At 47.8% G+C, this 22,365-nt stretch overlaps 1 protein-coding gene across 1 annotated transcript in view; it reads left to right on the plus strand.

Annotated features, from left to right (window-relative positions):
• Nucleotides 1-2,483: 2,483 nt before the first annotated feature.
• LOC146863454 (coagulation factor XI-like) overlaps nt 2,484-22,365 on the plus strand; it is a 138,712-nt gene continuing 118,830 nt past the window's right edge. The window contains exons 1-2 of the mRNA XM_085643175.1: nt 2,484-2,488; nt 3,191-3,297. Coding sequence (XP_085499301.1) covers nt 2,484-2,488; nt 3,191-3,297 — 112 coding nt within the window. The remainder of the gene's footprint in view (nt 2,489-3,190; nt 3,298-22,365) is intronic.

Raw genomic sequence — 22,365 nt, forward strand, 5'->3', positions numbered from 1 at the left:
TGTAGTCACCTGCCTCCTGCCCATGCAGTGACAGTGGACCCTGTTGTATTTCTGTAGGTACAGCCTCCTGCCAGTGCAGTGAGTGTGAGACCTGTAGTATTTCTATAGTCACCTGTCTCATGTCCATTCAGTGACAGCGGGTCCTGTTGTATTTCTTTAGTCACCTGCCTCCTGCCCATTCAGTGACAGCGGGTCCTGTTGTATTTCTATGGTCACTGCCTCCTGCCCATTCAGTGACAGCGGGTCCTGTTGTATTTCAATGGTCACTGCCTCCTGCCCATTCAGTGACAGCGGATCCTGTTGTATTTCTATGGTCACTGCTTCCTGCCCATTCAGTAACAGTGGGTCCTGTTGTATTTCAATGGTCACTGCCTCCGGCCCATTCAGTGACAGTGGGTCCTGTTGTATTTCAATGGTCACTGCCTCCTGCCCATTTAGTGACAGCGGGTCCTGTTGTATTTCTATGGTCACTGCCTCCTGCCCATTCAGTGACAGCGGGTCCTGTTGTATTTCTGTAGTTACAGCCTCTTGCCCATGCAGTGATAGTGGGTCCTGTTGTATTTCAATAGTCACTGCCTCCTGCCAGTGCAGTGACAGTGGGTCCTGTTGTATTTCTTTAGTCACCTGCCTCCTGCCCATTCAGTGACAGCGGGTCCTGTTGTATTTCAATGGTCACTGCCTCCTGCCCATTCAGTGACAGCGGGTCCTGTTGTATTTCTTTAGTCACCTGCCTCCTGCCCATTCAGTGATAGCGGGTCCTGTTGTATTTCAATGGTCACTGCCTCCTGCCCATTAGTGACAGCGGGTCCTGTTGTATTTCTATGGTCACTGCCTCCTGCCCATTCAGTGACAGCGGGTCCTGTTGTATTTCTATGGTCACTGCCTCCTGCCCATTCAGTGACAGCAGGTCCTGTTGTATTTCAATGGTCACTGCCTCCTGCCCATTCAGTAACAGCGGGTCCTGTTGTATTTCAATGGTCACTGCCTCCTGCCCATTCAGTGACAGCGGGTCCTGTTGTATTTCTATGGTCACTGCCTCCTGCCCATTCAGTGACAGCAGGTCCTGTTGTATTTCTATGGTCACTGCCTCCTGCCCATTCAGTGACAGCGGGTCCTGTTGTATTTCAATGGTCACTGCCTCCTGCCCATTCAGTGACAGCGGGTCCTGTTGTATTTCAATGGTCACTGCCTCCTGCCCATTCAGTGACAGTGGGTCCTGTTGTATTTCTATGGTCACTGCCTCCTGCCCATTCAGTGACAGCGGGTCCTGTTGTATTTCTATGGTCACTGCCTCCTGCCCATTCAGTGACAGCGGGTCCTGTTGTATTTCAATGGTCCCTGCCTCCTGCCCATTCAGTGACAGCGGGTCCTGTTGTATTTTAATGGTCACTGCCTCCTGCCCATTCAGTGACAGCGGGTCTTGTTGTATTTCTGTAGTTACAGCCTCCTGCCCATGCAGTGACAGTGGGCCCTGTTGTATTTCCTACAGGCACCTGTCTCCTGCCCCATGCAGTGACAGTGGGTTCCGTTGTACTTTTGTAGTCACCTGCCTCCTGCCCATGCAGTGACAGTGGACCCTGTTGTATTTCTGTAGTTACAGCCTCTTGCCCATGCAGTGACAGTGGACCCTGTTGTATTTCTGTAGTTACAGCCTCCTGCCCATGCAGTGACAGTGGGTCCTGTTGTATTTCAATAGTCACTGCCTCCTGCCAGTGCAGTAACAGCGGGTCCTGTTGTATTTCTTTAGTCACCTGCCTCCTGCCCATTCAGTGACAGCGGGTCCTGTTGTATTTCTATGGTCACTGCCTCCTGCCCATTCAGTGACAGCGGGTCCTGTTGTATTTCAATGGTCACTGCCTCCTGCCCATTCAGTGACAGTGGGTCCTGTTGTATTTCTTTAGTCACCTGCCTCCTGCCCATTCAGTGACAGCGGGTCCTGTTGTATTTCAATGGTCACTGCCTCCTGCCCATTCAGTGACAGCGGGTCCTGTTGTATTTCTATGGTCACTGCCTCCTGCCCATTCAGTGACAGCGGGTCTTGTTGTATTTCTATGGTCACTGCCTCCTGCCCATTCAGTGACAGCGGGTCCTGTTGTATTTCAATGGTCACTGCCTCCTGCCCATTCAGTGACAGCAGGTCCTTTTGTATTTCAATGGTCACTGCCTCCTGCCCATTCAGTGACAGCGTGTCGTGTTGTATTTCTATGGTCACTGCCTCCTGCCCATTCAGTGACAGCGGGTCCTGTTGTATTTCAATGGTCACTGCCTCCTGCCCATTCAGTGACAGCGGGTCCTGTTGTATTTCAATGGTCACTGCCTCCTGCCCATTCAGTGACAGCGGGTCCTGTTGTATTTCTGTAGTTACAGCCTCCTGCCCATGCAGTGACAGTGGGCCCTGTTGTATTTCCTACAGGCACCTGTCTCCTGCCCCATGCAGTGACAGTGGGTTCCGTTGTACTTTTGTAGTCACCTGCCTCCTGCCCATGCAGTAACAGTGGACCCTGTTGTATTTCTGTAGTTACAGCCTCTTGCCAGTGCAGTAACAGTGGGTCCTGTTGTATTTCTTTAGACACCTGCCTCCTGCCCATTCAGGGACAGCGGGTCCTGTTGTATTTCTATGGTCACTGCCTCCTGCCCATTCAGTGACAGCGGGTCCGGTTGTATTTCAATGGTCACTGCCTCCTGCCCATTCAGTGACAGCGGGTCCTGTTGTATTTCAATGGTCACTGCCTCCTGCCCATTCAGTGACAGCGGGTCCTGTTGTATTTCTGTATTCACAGCCTCCTGCCCATTCAGTGACAGCGGGTCCGGTTGTATTTCAATGGTCACTGCCTCCTGCCCATTCAGGGACAGTGGGTCCTGTTGTATTTCTATGGTCACTGCCTCCTGCCCATTCAGTGACAGCGGGTCCTGTTGTATTTCAATGGTCACTGCCTCCTGCCCATTCAGGGACAGCGGGTCCTGTTGTATTTCTATGGTCACTGCCTGCTGCCCATTCAGTGACAGTGGTTCCTGTTGTATTTCAATGGTCACTGCCTCCTGCCCATTCAGTGACAGCGGGTCCTGTTGTATTTCTGTATTCACAGCCTCCTGCCCATGCGGTGACAGCGGGTCTTGGTATATTTCTATAGTCACCTCCCTCCTGCCCCATGTAATGATAGTGAGTTCTTGTGTTTATCCATTTTTCTAGGTTTTCTTGCTATCTGAAGGGGAGTACCTCTGACTTACCAACAGTGGTCCAATCTGATTCAGAATGTGTCAGCGGCTTTCCTTACTCCTACCGCGGGACCCAGACGCGTGAGTAACACACATTCACCAAACGTACAAAGCGGCTAAAAATAATTTTTGAAAAGTATCTGAACATAATGATGCATTGTACCAAGCATGGAGGCATACATATGTAATCTCATGCACACTCACACACATATACCTACGTTTATACATACTAACACATACGTAATACATCTCCACACCATTGTATATAGTTATGCATCTTATCATCAATGCAGACACAGAGCCCATTCACAGTTTCACAAGCAGAAACGTCTGCGTGTGCAGTGTGCACCCATGCGTGCACACACACACACACACACACGCATACACATGCACACACACAAACACACACATGAACACACACATATTCATATTAATACACAGACACCGGGATTATATATATGTTCACAGGAAAACATGCTTAGCAAACACCCACATACCCAACCACACAATAAAATGAAATTGTAAATCCTGCCTCCCCTGAGAGCTGCCCTGTTGTATGTGTGTATTTGTTGCAGCCACACTCTAGAGATTCAGGATTTTACACCTAGATGTCTTCTTTGTGGCAACCAAGGGGGGCACTCCTGATACCTAGAAGGTGGGTTAGTCCCTCTATGATATACTAGGCAATGTCCTTACTTCTTTGCAACCTTTTACACTGTGTTGTTAGTATTCAGGTAGATAGATTGGATGACACTGATGTGTGTACACTACTTGAATTAATGTAGGGTTGCTGACTACTCGCATGTGGAGCTATGTAATGGACACGCACTTGCTCCTGAGGGCATGGCTTGTCCTATTTCTATTCAGCCTCTTAGGTGGCCATTCTGGTGTGACATTCCACCTTCCACGGTCTCCTCTCTATAAGGGGATATGAACTACTCTCATTTGCACAATAATCAAATACTTAACATGAACAATAAAAAAAATGTCTGTTTTTGGCTGTTAATGACGTGAAACATTGTTATTTCTCCTCGTTGTTTGCTCTTTCTAAGGCACATTTGATTACTCTTTCGCACAATGCAGCAAGACAACTTGATGCGCTGCACTGTGTGAAAGGGAGAGGGCAGGAATGTGCCTTATTTAGCAATATATGGCACATTCCTGCACAAAACAGCACAATTAGAAAGAGGAAACTACGAGTAGGAATAAAGATATTTCACCTTGTTGCGCTTTCCCTGGGAAGGCGTAGCATTTTGATGTATTCTCAGCTTTTTCAGTCCTGGTAAATCTATGAATCTGCTAAATTTCATGGGTGGATGCATGGGAAAACCCACGCTCCACCTATGGAACACCTTCACAAGGGAGAGTTACACAAGGCAGCGACTAGCGCTACTCCAGATTTACCAAGCAAAGCAGGCCCATGCAAGGTGGCTTTGGTTGCTTGTTAAATCTGACTTGTGTATTGCATTGCCCTTGTGATACTATATGTGACACAAGGGTAGCGCAATTCTATTTATATCTGGCCCAAAGTGTTCTACATTCTGCAGCACATTTAGAAAGAGGAAAACGACTCAGAGGATTGTTTTGGTGCAGGAAGGTGCCCCCTCCTGCACAAAAACAATCCTGGCTGCAATGCAGGCACTCGCGCACCATGATGCCAGAGTGCAAGTGATTGCGCTGGACAGCAATTTTTGTGAAATATGTAAGCCTGGGCGCAGTATGCGGAGTGGCGCTCTGCGGAGTTCTAAGGAGTTAAAAAAAACTCTGTAGAACTCCGCCCTGCCCCAGTCCCACGATTTTTTTTTTAAACGGTTAAAAAAACACTTACCTTTTCTTTTGCGTCTGTGGGCCGTCCTCCTCCTCACTGTGGTGTCTCCTTGTTGGCGCCGTCCTCCTCCTCGTTGCTGGTCGCAACCCACTACATTTTTATGTCTTGTGTGTCAGTTCACGCAAGACATAAAAAAGGGGGGTAGCGACTGACAATGTGGAGGAGGACGGTGACAATGAGGAGACACCACGGCGAGGAGGAGGGAGGCCCGCAGACGCAAGAGAGACGGTAAGTGTTTTTTTTACCCTTTTCTTTGGGCCCTGTGGCACAGGGGCTGAGGGACATACTCTGCTCTGCCACGGAGTCAGAGTTTTGCTTTGACTTCACATTCCCAGCAGAGCGCGGAGTTAGAGCGTGGAGTTGGTAAAACTCCGCAAACTCTGCTGGCGGAGCAGAGTATGCCGCGCGGGGTTAGAAATATGGTGCTTTCTGGGCCCCTCCCTTTCATGCAGCACAGCACACCAATGTGTCTTACTACTTTGCATTATGTGAAAGATTGAAAAGTCTGGGCCTAAGTGCTTTGCTTGAGGCATATAAATAGGGAATTTCTCTGGAACCTGTTCCTGTCAGATTTCTATTATTCTTAAAGGATATTCTGTCCTCTGCATTGTCACATTTTTTTAATTCATCTCTTCAACTAGCTGCTATCTGATTTTGTTTAAGGCAGCCAAGTTCTTCCTCTCTTGAAGAAGCCTTTCACTAGTCCTTCTCTTTCCTCAGACTACCACCCATTCACTCTTTTTCCTGATGTTCTGAAAGCTTTTTGTTCCTTTCTAACTTTCTTGAATCTTGGCGGATGCTCCGGTGGTTTTAGTCCTAATAGCGATGCCCGGTCTGCTATGATTTAGGGTCTGATTTAGATCTTGGCACATCTGGCCCTGCCGTCACTTTTCCAACGGTTTCACCGTCCACCTAACTGGCAGTCCGCTCGCTCGCTTTAGATATTGGTGAATCTATGGACAAAAGACCGTCCCAGTGCCGCTGACTCGGCCAGAATTTCCCTCCCGCATCAACGGAATCATAGGCAAAAGCACCAGTCGGAGGGAGTCCACCCAGCATTATCCCCAAGCCTATCACAATGTGTCTTTCCGTCAGGACTACTGTGGAGGGGTTGCCTCCACACTTGAGTTGGTGGAATTGAAGGAAATGAGGTAGTGACTTACCTTTTTGTCAGTTTCCCACTTCTGTTTCCATCTTGAACGCCATTGTCCAGGTCCATCCTTTGCTGCTACAACTTTACCACAACCCTAATCAACTCCGTTTTCGCCGGTGATCAAAGGTAGGTTGATTACACATCTTACGTTGAATAGTGTGTTAACATTTGCTGTAGCCTCTTGTATTTTCACATTGCCCTTACATGCAATTTTTTTCTTTTGTGTAATGCATTAGTGTTCAATTTGCAACTTATCAATGTAAAATACACACACCTGTTTTGAAACTGATAATTATTATTTTTGTTGTGGTGGTTGTGGGTGTTGTGCTTCTGGTGCATGTGGGTGTACATTCAATAGTGTGTGTACGTTGTGTGTGTGCTATGCTATGTGTACAAAAAGGGCAATGACACATTACCTATGTATATTTTTTAAACCAAACACAACCTATATGTGTTGTGACACATTATAAAAGGGATTCTTACAAGTCTCCACTCCACCAGGTACTCACTTCATCAGGATATATCCACTAGTACATTGCCAGCACAACGGGGAAATCTCACTCGGCTCAGCGCAAACCCGCTTCAGCAATGGTAAACAGTTTGTCGATGCATATGCCGGTACAGCCAGCCTACATGTAAATACCATGGATGGGACTCTATCAGCTCGATGCAGTACTTGTAACCACCGCCACGGTGGGACGATGGGAGTCCCGTCAAGATCTATATCAGGCGCTTAGTTTCAGTTGACCTCCACTCAGCTTCTGATGTCCACATTGTCCGTGTCCTGATAATGTGCCTGGGAGAGGCATTGACAATGTTGACTTTTCCCTTTTGATGAAGGAATTAATTAGAGCTGCCATTTGAGGTCGGTTCTGCAGTGGTTCATGCATTACTCTGCGTGAAAGGGGCGATCCTTGGGTGTTGCAGTGGGTGTTCAAACGCATCACTCATGGAACCTTTCCTAAACCTGGGAATGTGTCAGATTCTTGCAGGGGAGGCGTAAGTGAGATGCAATGAGGAGAAATACCTTTATTTCTCCTAGTTTTTTCTTTTTCTATGTGTGCTGCATTCAGCACACATAGAAATAGGAAAGCAACTCTCGTGATTGTTTTTGTGCAGGAAGATGTTCTTTCCTGCACAAAAACAATCACCCCTACAAAGCAGACATCCTTACGCAAGGGTGCCTGGCAGCCCATTGTGAACCAGCGTAGGGGGAAAAACAGGAATGTGGTGTATCTTGTAGATATGGCGCATTCCTGCCATTTTCTTTTGACGCACGGCAGCGCAGCAGGAAGGCCTGCTGCGCTGCAGTGTGCCAAATATGTGTAAATGAGGCACAGTGATTTTTTTAAGGGGCCTCGAGTAAGAGCTCTGGAGTTTCAGCCGAAGGCAGCACAAGATGTTCACACTGCCTGGCAGTGTGTAAGAGGAAATAAAACAATATATTAATTTTAAAAACCATACTTACCTACTCCTCTCCCTCCGGTCACGCAGTCTGTGGAAAAAAGGATGAAAGGGGTCTCTGAGCCAATTCTCCAAACCAATCCATGCTCTCATACTGTTAAGCAGCACAAGAGAAGCACCTGGATTTGTTGGAGTGGGCTGGCTCAGTGCCCCTACATGCATTGGAGGCCTGTGCCTGCCCTCCACTGAGCTGCCTAAGATAGCTCTGGTTGGAGAGCTTTAAAGTGCGCATGTCGGGCTGGCAGTGGAAAGACAACCAGCCAAAATGGCATGTGTACTTTAAACTTTAAGTGTGCACACTCCTCCTCCCCTGCTGCCAGTCAGCAGTAATGGCCCCTCCCCAACATTTGGGTCAGGCTGGCCATCTGCACTGAAAAATAAAATGGTAGCAAAATGATCTTATTACCATATTATTTTTCATGTTTGCTACGCTGGCAGCTGGGTGGGCGATGCTCTTCCACCCTAATGAAGGCACCACTGCTGACTCTAGGCCCCTTCTTTTCTCCTTATTTTAATTTTCCACGATGCTCTGCTATATCTTGAAGCTTCTTGTCTCTCTTGTTCGGCCTTTCAGTTTTTATTTTTTCTGTTATGAAGGCGAAACTCTAGTAATCTGTACATTAAATGGTCCTTCTGGCAACTTCAAGCTACAACAATGCCTATCTTCATACATCTCTGCTGAGCTATCATTGGCTAAAAAGACTGTCATTCTTGCCACTGCTGGCCAGCCCTCAGTTTGGCATTCTACTTTCTAGCCATGTGATTTGAGATGTTGCACCACCGGATGAAGAGTGCAGGAGGCATATTTACATGAAAATGGTGCCTGCCTGTGCTCAACCCTGTGCAGGCGCGAAGAAAGCTGCCTAGCGCCAACGGCAGGTACCCTTGCACCATGGTGTAAGGGTGCCTGCATTGCAGGAATTATTGTGTTTGTGCAGGAAGGGACACCTTTCTGCAGCAAAACGATCATTAATGGTGTTTTGCTCCTAGTGTGTGTGCTACAGAATTCAGCACGTATAGAAAGAACAAAAAACGAGGAGAAAGAAAAGTATTTCTCCTCGTTGCGCCACATTAATGCTTCCTTTTGAAAGGCGTTAGTTTTTGGTGCTACCTCAGATTTACAAATCCTTGTAAATCTGGAGCAGTGTCAAAAAGCCTTGGGCGTTGCTGGGAACCCATTGAACACCGCTTTGCTGCAGAAAACTGCATTGCAGAGGGCGTTATTTATAAGGCTGTGTTAAGCCATGCATAGTGGCTTAGCGTGGCCTTGTAAATTTGGAATTGCATAGAGCACCACTGGAGCGTCAATAAAAATGATTCTCCAGTGGCGCTAGCACCTTGTAAATATGCCCCTGGGTGTTAAGCTTGATGTCTTTTTGTGTGCACAGTTGTTCCTTGTGTACTTCTATGTTGAAGAAACATTGGGTTCTGAGCTGTGTTGAGTGAAGGTTCTGTCAATCTGGGCCCTAGTATCCTTCTTCCTCTTCCATCTTTTGACACAAACCACACTACCACCAAGGCCTTGGTTTGTCACAGATTGAATTATTGAAATACTCTTTATTTTGGTATTAATTTCACTTCTTACAATCAAAATCAAGCAATTCGATTGGTTCTTCTCTGCTCCAGTCATACACATCACATTTGAAGACTCTCCATTGGTTGGCCTTTCAGAACACAAATCTTGTCTTTGTTTCATCGCTCTATTTATCAATTTTCAACAAGTTTCATCTGTTTTGCATTATTCCTATTATTTTGTTTGCCTTAGGACTCTGTGCACTTTACACTGCTAACCAGTGCAAAAGTGTGTGTGCTCACTCGCTAAGACATGGTAACCTTGCCGTATACCCATTTGGCACATTTAATTTACTTATAATTCCTAGTAAATTGACCCTGCATTACCCAGGGCTGTTAAATTAAATGCTACTAGGGGGCCTGCAACACTGATGTGCCACCCACTTAAGAATCCATTTCAACCATGTCTCAGGCATGCCCTTGCAGCCTGTGTATGCAGTTTAAAACTGCCATTTCGACCTGGCAACATGATCCTTCTGCCAGGCCTACACCTGCCTTTTAAATATATACATATTTTTTAAAAAAATAGTTATTATATTTTCCAAACAATAACATGAAAGGATTAACAAAAGTGAGAAAGAGAAAATAAAGAAAAATCACACAGAGATATCCAGAATGACATATTAGAGCGACAGTGGTAGCATCCTTCTAAGTACAAACCAGATCATGGTCAGTAGAGGGGCTTTTCGGTTAGAATCGAAAGGTGAGAGTATGTCAAGTGTCATGGCTCACGGGAAGAGTGCCAGTCCAAGCAAGATCGCCACATCGTACAGTACAAACTTAGCACTTCACAGCTTGGGATGAAAAAGAAAACATCACACCATTACCATGGACATGCATGTATACCAGCCAGCATATTCAAAAACCGTCATACATTCCCTCTGTGTGTGCTCGGGATGAAATAGTAAGTAAGAGCGAAGTGACTGCCAGATGTTTTTAGGGCTTTGCAAGAGATTAACCAGATTTGTTCACAGCTGTAGGCCCAGTCTCATCTGGCAGAGGGTGCCCAAGATCCCCTTCCCATACCACTCACCCACCTTCCCCACCAGCGGCTGGAGTGTAAGGGCCAAATGAGATCGCGAGATTAAGTGGACGCTATCGGAGGATCTAATGACATGTGAGAGTGGGGGAAATCCGCCGGCGCTGCCCAGAGGCTCCAGTTGCGCAGTCATGGAGGCACGTGTCCTGTGTAGGAGAAACCTGTCCATATGGGACACATCATGGTCTTCTGCAAGATCCGCAGCGGAGCGCAGCTGGGAGTTACGGAATAGGTCGCCTAAAGTGTGCGTCCTACATTGGGTTAGGGTTCTCTTGGTTAATGTTTCCATAGTCGGGGCCAGCCGTGGGCTGTCCAAAAGCGGTGTATGTAGGGAGTAGAGGAGGTCAGCATTCAGATGCGATGTGGTTCAGTCCAAGCCCAGTAGGTCGTCTGAAGTGTCTACACAGTCCCTGTGGTATAATAGCGCAGAGGGAATGTGGGTGAACCTGTGACCACTCCGGTTTGAGATATTGCAATCTTGTGTCTGGGTGGTACCAATAGTACGGAAATTGTCCCTGCACCGCTAAATAATACTAATAAAAGTCCGGGACGAAAAATCCCCCGCGCTGATAGGGCATTGTCAGTGTCTGCCAACGGATGCATGGCTGCCCACAGGCCCAGACTAGTCTAGTAAGCATGCCCCGCAGCGTATCAAATGTAGAGGTAAGTGGAATGGGAATGTTGAGGAAAAGATATAAGAAGCCAGGGAGTACCACCATTTTTTTTTTGATAATCAATTTTATTGTTTTTTTAAACAAGACAATACCAGCAGTCGTCAAGTACAGCCTATTACAGTAGTTGTAAGACATTATCACAATATATTTACGGAAAGTGTACACTTTGCAGTACGTGATCTCATAAGGTCCCACACAAAACGTATAGTCCAGGAAGTGAAGCGCTTTTATTCCATCTGACCAAACCATTTGCCCCAAACCTTGCAGTGTTTAGCCGGGAATCCTCTGGCTTTATACATAGACTTTTCTTGTACTGCGCACCAGTCCACCCCTCCGTGCCATCTCGATACACCAGGTGGGATAGAGTTTTTCCAGCTGGCAGTAATGTCTCTCTTAGCCGCTACTACGGCTGTAGTAAGGAATAGTTTAACAGTTCTGGAACCGTCCCAGGAGCAAGTTCAGTGGATTGTGTGGGACCTCCAAACCCAGGACCTCTGTGAGTTCCCTTTAGTCCCAGTATTTGCCAATGAGGGGGCACGCCCATACCATGTGGAAGACGTCTGTGTGGTCTTGTTCACAGTGAGTACATGATGCAGCTGGTTTCCGGCCCGCACTATGAAGGCGTTGTGCGGTTAAGTAGGCGGCATGCCGATAGTACAGTTGGCTAGGCGGAGCCTGGCTGAGGTGTTAACTGTCTTAGGCGCCATCAGTACGTCCCTCCAATCTTCCTCCTCAAGGGGCCCCACCCATCCCTCCCATTGGTTCCTAAGTCGGTCCAGTGTATTTGGAGCGTTGTTAGTTAGGGAGCAGTAAATCCGTGAGATTCCTCCTTTTCCCAGGTTTCCTGTCATGGTTTTGTGCCGCAGGGGGGCTGTATTCTGGCAATGATGTGCCATTTGGTAAGTGTATGTGGAGGGCATGGAGCAGTTGCAGTTATCTTTAGAATTGCGAGGAATGCAGGGAGTATCGAGCCTGCTAGTCCTGAAAAGTATGCATGTGGTCGCCGGTTTATACATCTCCAAGCTGTGAGATACCAATGAGGTCCCAAGCCCGGAACCCCTCCAGTCCGCTAACCTCCCCGAGCCAGGTGCCCTGCCAGAGCGGTGTGTATTGGGTCAATTTGTTTGTCCACTAGGGGTGGCGCAAGGAAGTGCGCCAAGCCAAGAGAACTACTTGTGTCACTACAGGTAGAATTCTGGAGATAGGCCCCCCGTACATCATTGCCTGGATCTTGGGTAGGCCCAGGTCGCTCATTTTGACTCTGTACGCCGGGTCAGACCAGCCTTCATTAAACCAATCATACAGCGTAAGCAGGCGAGTTGCCAGGGAGTACAGTTATAGATTGGTCATACCCATGCCTCCATGGAAGGGTGGAATCCAGCACTGGAACAGGGCCACATGAGGTCTTTGTCCACCCCAAAGGAATTTAGTGGCCAGCCTGTCAGGTCTACGGGAAATGGAATGGGGTATTTTGAATCATTGAATAATCATCATTTTGAAGAGGGAAACCCTCCCTAGGGGATTGAGCGGCAATGTCTGCCATTTGCGGAGATCGTTTCTGGCTCTCTTCACTAGCGGGGTAATGTTGAGTGACCAGACTGGGTCAGGGAGCAAGGCCACCCAGATTCCCAAGTATTTAGATGATTGCCGTCTGATAGGTATCGTGGATTGCCAGCAGAAGCAGTATCTTGACATGTGTAGGGGACCAGGACGGACTTACTGGGGTTTAGTTGTAGGCCAGAGACCTGTCCAAAGGTGTGCAATGCCCGTAGGCAGCTTGAGCCGCTTCTGCGAGAAAGAGTAAGACATCATCTGCGTATAAGGCGATTTTATCTTCTTCTGAGTTTGGCCATTTCCATCCCTGAATTCAGTCATCGGCCCGTATAAGGCATGTCAGGGGCTCCATCGCTGGAGCGAAGAGGAGAGATGAGAGGGGACAACCCTGTCTCGTTCCTCTCCTAATGGGTAACACCTCCGATAGTGCCCCGATGACGAGCACTCATGCTTGCGGCCGGGAATATAATACCTTAACCAGGTTGCAGAGGTTTTGGCCCAAACCCATCTTGACCAATCCATCTTCCAGATACTGCCAGTCTACTGAATTGAAGACCTTCTCATAATCAATGAGGAGAAGTGCTAAATAGGGGCTTAATGATTAGCGATTTGCTAGGTCCAGATGATGGCACCTGAGGTAGTGCCTGGTCCCTCGAGATGGCATAAATCTGCATTGGTCAAGGTGGACCAAATTGGTAAGGTAGGGCATCAATCGGTGGGCTACGACCAAGGAAAATATTTTGACCTCTGTGTTTATGAGAGAGATTGGGCGATAATCGGCACAGTTTGGTGAGGGAGGTTGTGTTTTAGGGATGACAACAATGGTAGCGGCATCTGTTTCTGGTGGAAACAAGCCTTTCTCAACGGCTTCGGCGTATAAGTCAGAGAGATGCGGAACGAGCATCTCTCGGAGGGCAGCATAGTACGGGAGACCAGTGGGGCCTTGGGTTTTGCCTGATGTGGTGCGCGATATGGCGTCATTCATTTCTTCCTGGGTGATAGGAAGGTCAAGCTCAGCTGTTTCAGCCGTACTGAGGGGAGGAAGGTGGAGGTGCTCTAGGCTGATCAGCTCTGATCTGAAGTTACAGAGCGCTGAGTAGAGTTTACAATAATAAGTGGCAAAGACCTGGGCCATTGCTGGGGGTGAGCGATGGACGAGGTCTTCCAGGTCTTTAATCTCTGGGATAATGCGATTGGCCATAGGGTATGCATCCAATCTATGTAGGATTTTCCAGTTTTTATCCCCCAGCCATACACCCTAGCTACGGAGGATCTCCATAGTAGTTTAGCGGCTTCCATGCAGATTTGTTTGATTTCATCTTTCAAATGCGCAAGTTGCCTCTCCTGTGTGTCGTCTCGTCTTCCAGGCGTACGTTTCTCAAGGAGAGTTGCCTGGGCCTCTAAGAGGGTAATTTGGGATTCATGGGATAGGCATTTGAGTTTGAGCTGGCCTTTGGCGAAGCCACAGATAGTGGCTTTGCCTGCTTCCCATAAGGTACCCAGGGAGGAGAGAGAGCTATGGTTGGTGAATATATACTGTTGGAGCTCTGTCTCCACAGTTTTCTTAAAGTCTATGTCCTGGAGGAACCATGCGTTCATCCTCCACGCTGGGCGAAGTATGAGAGTACCACCATTTTAAGGATGTCAATTCTTCTGGCAATTAACAGGGGAAGTGTGATCCACCGGTCATTTTGGGCTGATAATCAATCAATTGCAGACCTAAAATTGAGCCGAATAATTTCCGCTGCATTTAGGTGCAAAACAATGCCCAGGTACCCGGGGGAGGGATGTGGGGGTGGGTGGGTGGAACATTACACCAGCGCAAGTGGAAATAGAGAATAAAAGGGGCCGTAGCGTCTGTTAGTTGAAATATTTCGGATTTGGTCCAATTTATAACTAGGCCAGAAAATATCCAAACTGTACAATTTTGTGGAGGAGTAGAGGGAGGGTCGTTTCGGAGTCCCTGACAAATAGCAGAACGTTGTCTGCATATAGTGAAGCCAATAGGGGGCCTCAGAGAAATCTACGTCCCCATTGTAAATGGCGCTCCTCTAGATGCCCAAGGGGGTCACTAGCGATAATAAACAGTAATGGTGACAAAGGACAGCCCTGTCTGGTTACCCGCAATAGCGTAAACTGATCTGTGAGTCTGCCATCTACATAGAGCCGAGCCACTGGATTCGTATATAAGAGGCAAATAAGATCAGAGAAAGTTTTGGGGATACCCATTTTGCATAATGTGGCATATAGGAAGGACCATTCCAGGGAGTTAAATGCTTTTTCAGAGTCGAGTAATATCGCTGCAGCAGGAAGTTCAGGAGTAATTTGATTAATGAATTCAAAGGCCGTGCAAAGATTTACGGATGTGAATCTACTTGTAACAAACCCAGTTTGAAATAGGGTTATTATTTTATCCACCAGGAGAGATATATTTAGCAAAGGTAAGGATCTGTAAGAGGCACATTGGTAAGGGGGTTTGCCCGGCTTTAGGAGCAGAGATAACAGCCTCCATCATCGTAAGGGGGAACGATCCACTCTCTAAAGATTCTGCATAAACCACCAACAGATGAGGAATTAGCATTGGCTTATATGTTTATAAAATATGCCAGATAGCCCGTCAGTGCCAGGGGCACGGGTACCGCTAAGGTCATCTGTGGCATAGCTGGATATCGAGTCAGTGTTTAGTTGAAAGTACTCCACTATGGCATCTCTGTTCTCACTTCTGAACACACTGTTGTGCAAAGCCTCTGCCAGGAAGTGCCAGGGTGTACGCGCTTGCGCGGCATTGGGAATGGTAAGAGTCAGAAGCACAGGCGAGTTGCCCGAAAGAGTACAGGGAAGATGCTCAATAGAGAGGACATTCAGTGAAAGGTTAGATCAAAGATACCAATGATCTATACATGACCAGGTCCTGTGCGGGGCTAAGTAAAAAGAGAATCCTTTAGCAAGGGAATGTTGGGTAAGCCTCACATCCGCGAGGAGAAAGGATTGTAAAAGAGCAGTGAGTGCCTGTACTGAGTGGGGTTTGGTGATCAGCCCAGATCCCGTTGTGTCTAAAGTTGGGTTCAATCAATGTAAGATTGAAATCCCGTCCCATTGAAATAGTGTCAATGGAAAGTTGGGAGATGAGTGTAGATATACTGGGGGGAAAGTCTGGTGTGTCTACATTGGGGGCATAATTGTTCACAAGGAGTAGGATCTCTGTCTCCAGAGTGCCGGTCACTAGTGGGTATCAGCCTTCAGGGTCCGCAACTACTTTATGTGCTTCAATTCTACTGCTTTGTGAACTAGGATGCACACCCTTCTAGAGTAAGTACTAGAATTCACGAAGAAATGACTGCCTCCCCAATTGGATGCAAACTGATTAGTTGAGTTAAGGGCATAGTGAGTCTCTTGTAAAAATGCCACTTGGACGGCATGTCGGGCAAGGTAAGATAGCAGCTGTCGTCCTTTTTGAGGGTTGGACAGCCCTCCGACATTCCATGACATACATTTCAACTCTACTGCCCCAGGACTCTTAGCTTTCAATGTCATCAAGAGCATAGATATATGCGTGAATGTAAAGCAATGTACAGAAGGTCCGTAAAGCGGTCTGTAGCGTAATCAATGCCCTGTGTAGAACAATCATCAGACATGAAACACGTAACCGCCCAATACCCTCCACCCACATCAGATAACAAACCAACCAGTATCCGGTGAATCCCAACATTTTCCCATCAAACAGTAGGAGATCTCCTTGGTGGGAGGCAACACTCGAAGGAGACCGTCAGAAAAACACTCGTGGGTTTGACGAAAACATGTGCAGCCAAGTGTAACGAGATATGAAAAGGATACGGTGAATAGCCCAACATTATACAACATGGGGGCACAGTGTCAATCAGCGATCCATTAATATTAAAAGTGGTAACCAGTTCAGCGATAAGTAGAGAGAGGAAAAGTAAAAAAAACTAAATACAAAGATGGTTACATCGCAGTTTAGCGTTCACGGGTCTGTGGGAAGTGAATGTGGGGAGACAGCTGCTCCTCTGCCAGCAGGGGAAACAGAGCCAGGTCGATGCTGTCTCCAAAGGTTGGTCGCTTCAGTAGGTGAATCAAAAATGTGGGCTTGCCTTTTAGGTGAATGCGCACCGCGCCGGGTAAAGCATCGCATATCAGACGTTTTCCTTTTGCAATGTTTGCATTATGTCCAGGAATTTGCAGCGAGCCTCTTGAACCAGGGGAGTGAAATCAGGGAAGAAGGCAAGTGTCATGCCCTGGCGTTGAATAGTTCCCTTGCCTTGGGCCAGGCAAAGAGCGGCGTCTCCGTCATGGTAGTTGAGGAGCCGGGCGATGATTAAACATGGAGGGGCACCAGGAGCCAATCTATGGGCCAGCTATCAATGGGCACGCTCTACTGTAGATGTTGATGAGGAGGCATTCTGCCAAACAAATCTTCTAGCAGTCACTCCACATATGCACCCGTGGAGCCCGCGATGGTGGGTTCCGCCACTTCAGCTGTGCAAAAATGATTCTGGTGCGATCGCGCCCCATAATCCTCCACCATAGCAGCTATCGTTTTAAGGAGTCGCTCGTGCGCTCTAATATCTTGGCCACGGCCTCTCCAGCCAGGCTGTCAATGTAACAAATCATGCATCGATGGCTTAAAACTGGCCCGCAGTTCTGCTATAATGGCCGCGGCGCTCTCCGGTTGGGCGGCTCCAACTCAGCATGCCCGGGAGGGTCTCCATGTGTATGGACATCACTCTCCTCACGCTGAGGCGTCCTGGCCGCATCAAATGAGAGCTGGCATTGTTAAGGGTCACTGCGCCCCATCGCTTGGCAGGGGAGAGTGCTACACCTCAGTGAAGGAGGACAAGCACTGCAAGTGGGGAAAGGAGTATGCTGTATCAGCGGGTAACAACAGGTGATAAGCATCTCCGGAGTTTTCAAAGAGTGTAGCCTCAGGGGCCAGCACCAAAGAGGGATCCGATATAGTGCGATCCTGCGTAGCAGCCTGCAAGCTTAGCTAATACATGCCCCAGTGCCAGCACCAATGGTTCCTCCCCAGCAGTCTGCACTTGCCAGGGTGCCCAAACCGCCCAGATGGTGGTTGGGAGTGGTCACAGTAGGTCACAGCGGTGATAAATGTTACGATCAGGCTACACCCAGAGCAAAATATGGAATTGACGATCAAGATCATCGGAGGAGAGGGCCCACCGTTAGATATGCCTCATCACCGCAGCTCCCAATTATTGTATGTAGCGTTGGTCTTAGGTCCAGCTGGGCCGAGGCAAGGATCAGCAGTAACAGTTAAAAACTCAGGCACTCACCGACGCAGCCCATTTTTTAGATCGGCAGTCCAGTTAATTTGGCGTGCCATATTTCACATTGTTTCGGGGCCAAGATACAGCCCCAGCCTCGAGTGTAGCGCAGCGGCGCTGCACTTCAGCAACCCCACCCTCGGGCTCGCTCGCAACCCCTGTCACCACGGGGCTGACGAGTGCCGCATCAGGCTGCCGATTGTGCATGCCACCGTATCACCGTATGAGTGCCCTGTCCACCATTTAATCCCTCTGGGTCCTCCGCGAGTCGGGAGGCATCGCTCAAGTTGAACACCGCCGCGGGGACTTCGGTGAGCAGGGGAAGGGCTGTGGCAGGATTGCTGTGACTCTGGAGCTTCATGGACAAACGATCATCTTGGTGATAAGCCCTCCTTTTAAATATATATAAGTCACCCACAGGGTAGGCTCTAAACAGCCCATAGGGCAGGGTGTGGTGTATGTAAAAAGTTGGATATGTACTTTAAACGTTTACATATCCTGGTAGTGAAAAATTCTTAAACTATTTTATCACTTCTACAAGGCCTACCTCTTCATAGTATAGCATTGGGTACCCTTTTTGCATTGTTTTAATTGAGAGCAGGTCGGAATGTCGATTTTGGTGTCTAAAGAATTGTAATTTAAAACCCTCTTTAATGGTAAACTGGAATTTTAAGTCACAATTCTGAAAATACCACTTTAAAAAAGTTTACATTTTCATGTCCTAACTATTTGGTGCCTGCAGTCTACATCCTGGGTCACATGACTGGGTGTAGCTAGCAGTTGGTCTCAATGTATTACTCCCAGACAGTGAGACATAGGGGGAATAGGTGTTTTATAGGTGTAGGATGGGCCATTACTGACTTGATGAGGGGGAGTAGCTGCCACCTACCACGCTTGCACATCACAAAGGCCATGCCTTAGCACACTCACTAAGGGTTTCACACCAGTCTATTGTGCACCCAGACAAGCTAACACCAGGGTAGGGAGTCAGGAAATGCCAACCATCTCCCGGGGTGGAAACCTCTAAAACCTTCTCTTACTTCAAAGCTGGCACCTCTATAAATATTGGACCTTCTGACCCAACTCTTCAGTTCACCTCTGGGCCTGAGGAAGTCTCAGTGGGACTGCTGTGCTGGTCTGTTACAAGGAGGACTGATACACTGCTGCCCTGCTGAAGGAAGTGACTAACCAAGGGACACCCGGGTCACTCTCAATCTCCTCTAGCCTTCCAAGAATGATGAGTCGATGACGCAGTAGAGAATACAAGCAAACTAGTTTATACACAAAGTACACTGCATTGGAGTCCAGTCTGACCAGCTTCCTATGATGGCTGACGAGGGACTGACTCTAACAAGCATAAAGTTACATTATGTATGTTGCGGAGCCCACAATGACCCACCTCCTATGGAAAAATACTGGGAGCTGTCGTAATACAATGGGGGTACAGAACATAAGTTTCGATTCCACAGCAAGGCACATGCTATCTACTGCCCAAGGTCATCTAGCTTATCCTCACTGTAGGAGAGTAGGATCTGCTTCACATGGGTACCCCCACTTTTTGCTGGTGTTTCACTGTTTTTCGACCATAGTCTGGCTGTGGCCCTGCTAATCAGGACCCTAGCCTAGCTGCTTCCTCTCTAAAATGGTTTCCATGTACATTAGGTACATATCTAATTGGATTCTGGAGTACCTTATAAGCCCCTAGTATATGGTATACTATGTACCTAGGGCATAAGTACCTCAGAGGCCTACCAGGGGCTGAAGCATGTATTATGCCACCCTTGGGAAGCACTCCAAAATGACACCACAGGTCTGCTACTGCAGCCTGGGTAAGGTGGTGCTTGCACACCTTACTGTGGTATAGGCTACCTATATCACTACCATTGCACACACATATAAAACCTATAAGTCACTCCTATGGCAGGCCTTAGCAATCTTGAAGGCAGAGTGTTTGGTTTTTATGTGAGAGGGTGCCCTTGCATGAGCAGAGCCTCTCTGCAGCGTACCTCCTCTGATGCTGTTTGTGGTGCAGCCTGACCATATACTCTTAAGAGTGCCTCCTGAGTCACTCCTGAGGCGGAAGCCGGGAGCTCCAGACAGAAACCTTCGTATTTTAAAAATTGTATGTTGTGATTTTAAAACTGCCTGACTTATTTAGCAAACCCTGACACCCACCTCAGCTACGCCGATCAGCTGATTTACTTGCCGGAATCGGATAAAACGCTCGTTTCTCTGCCGCCATTTCCACGAGCGAGGAGCATAGAGACACGCCCATCTCTGTTGGCCACGCCCCTTTCACAATATAAACAGAGCGCGCTGACTACTAGCGCTGCCCTGTAGACAGAGTCACTCCTGAGGCGGAAGCCGGGAGCTCCAGACAGAAACCTTCGTATTTTAAAAATTGTATGTTGTGATTTTAAAACTGCCTGACTTATTTAGCAAACCCTGACACCCACCTCAGCTACGCCGATCAGCTGATTTACTTGCTGGAATCGGATAAAACGCTCGTTTCTCTGCCGCCATTTCCACGAGCGAGGAGCCTAGAGACACGCCTATCTCTGTTGGCCACGCCCCTTTCACAATATAAACAGCGCGCGCTGACTACTAGCGCTGCCCTGTAGACAGAGTCACTCCTGAGGCGGAAGCCGGGAGCTCCAGACAGAAACCTTCGTATTTTAAAAATTGTATGTTGTGATTTTAAAACTGCCTGACTTATTTAGCAAACCCTGACACCCACCTCAGCTACGCCGATCAGCTGATTTACTTGCCGGAATCAGATAAAACGCTCGTTTCTCTGCCGCCATTTCTACGAGCGAGGAGCCTAGAGACACGCCCATCTCTGTTGGCCACGCCCCTTTCACAATATAAACAGAGCGCGCTGACTACTAGCGCTGCCCTGTAGACAGAGTCACTCCTGAGGCGGAAGCCGGGAGCTCCAGACAGAAACCTTCGTACTTTAAAAATTGTATGTTGTGATTTTAAAACTGCCTGACTTATTTAGCAAACCCTGACACCCACCTCAGCTACGCCGATCAGCTGATTTACTTGCCGGAATCGGATAAAACGCTTGTTTCTCTGCCGCCATTTCCACGAGCGAGGAGCCTAGAGACACGCCCATCTCTGTTGGCCACACCCCCCTCCGACACCCAAGCTCATACTATAAAACCATGAATCCATACCGGAGGCGCAGCGGACGGGCGCAGCGGACGCGACGATGGCGCGCCGAAGCCGCGCCAAAGGGGTGCCAGTCTGCGCCAGTCCGCGCCGGACCCGCGCCCAGGGCCTAAACTCCTAGCCAGCCACCACACCATCCTAGTAAGTCAATGAAATACTCTTCCTCCGATCTGTTAGAGATTAAAAACACCATGCTTCGGCAGGACTGCCCACATCTTAACCTAGACAAATATTCCAACGTGATTTATATAGCCTGCCCTAAATGCAATTTTAAACTCAATCATTCCCTTACTCAGATACCTTTAACTCCAGGGGCACCATGTAATGAGATCACACGCATTAAGTGCGCACTAGTGAACGCTAGATCTATGTGTAAACATAGAGAAGAGGTGGCCGAATTAATATCAGCACACAAATTGGATATCCTGTTTATAACAGAAACATGGGCCGATTTGGCTTCCGACCCCGATCTGGTGACAGCCGTCCCTGAGGGCTATTATATTGTCAGACAAGATAGACCGGCTGGAAAAAAAGGGGGCGGCCTTGCCATAATTCTACGGCTAAACCTAGCAGTAAAAACCGGAACCTCAGATACCATCCCTGCTGAAACATTATCCTTTTCTATCACGCTTTCCCCCACCCAAATGTTCAATGGGGTTCTGCTCTATCGTCCCCCAGCGTCCTGAACACCTTTTCTCCAATCCATTAGCACTTTATTAGAAACAGTGCCAGAAGTCTCTGACTTCACAATACTTGGAGATTTTAACTTTCATTTAGAAAATACATTAGACAAAGATACTCTGAGCCTGATTGAGGATTTCAAGGCCGTTGGCCTAAACCAGTTGGTTACTTCACCCACGCACAAAGCAGGTCACGTCCTTGACGGATTATTCACGAATAACCCGGCCATTACCCCCCCTACTGTTATTCCCATTGTATGGTCAGATCATGCAGCGGTGGTTTTCCACGCCTGTGTCAAGAAACACAAAAATCAACCCTCGGCAAAAAAGCAACAGAGGCCCAGTAGGGATTGGAAAAACATAGATATGAATATACTAGCCGAGAATCTTGAAAATACTAAACCATCCAAAGTGTCAGACTCGCAACTAGCAGCAAATAACTACAACCAATGGCTTACAGACACCTTTAATCAAGTAGCACCTCTAAAGAGAGTGCGGTTAAATCGTCCAACACCATCAGCCCCTTGGTTCTCTGAACTGCTAAGAATAGAAAGACAGAAATGCCGCAATCTAGAAAGGCGCTGGCGAGTTAAATATGACAACAACGACAAAGAAAGATACAAACAGGCGCTATCAGGCTACAGGAAGATGCTAAGATTGGAAAAAAGCAAATATTTCTGTGAACTGTGGAAATATGAATTTTCGTGATCC

Source organism: Triturus cristatus, chromosome 2_2 (assembly GCF_964204655.1).
Source record: "Triturus cristatus chromosome 2_2, aTriCri1.1, whole genome shotgun sequence".
Classification (NCBI taxonomy): domain Eukaryota; kingdom Metazoa; phylum Chordata; class Amphibia; order Caudata; family Salamandridae; genus Triturus; species Triturus cristatus.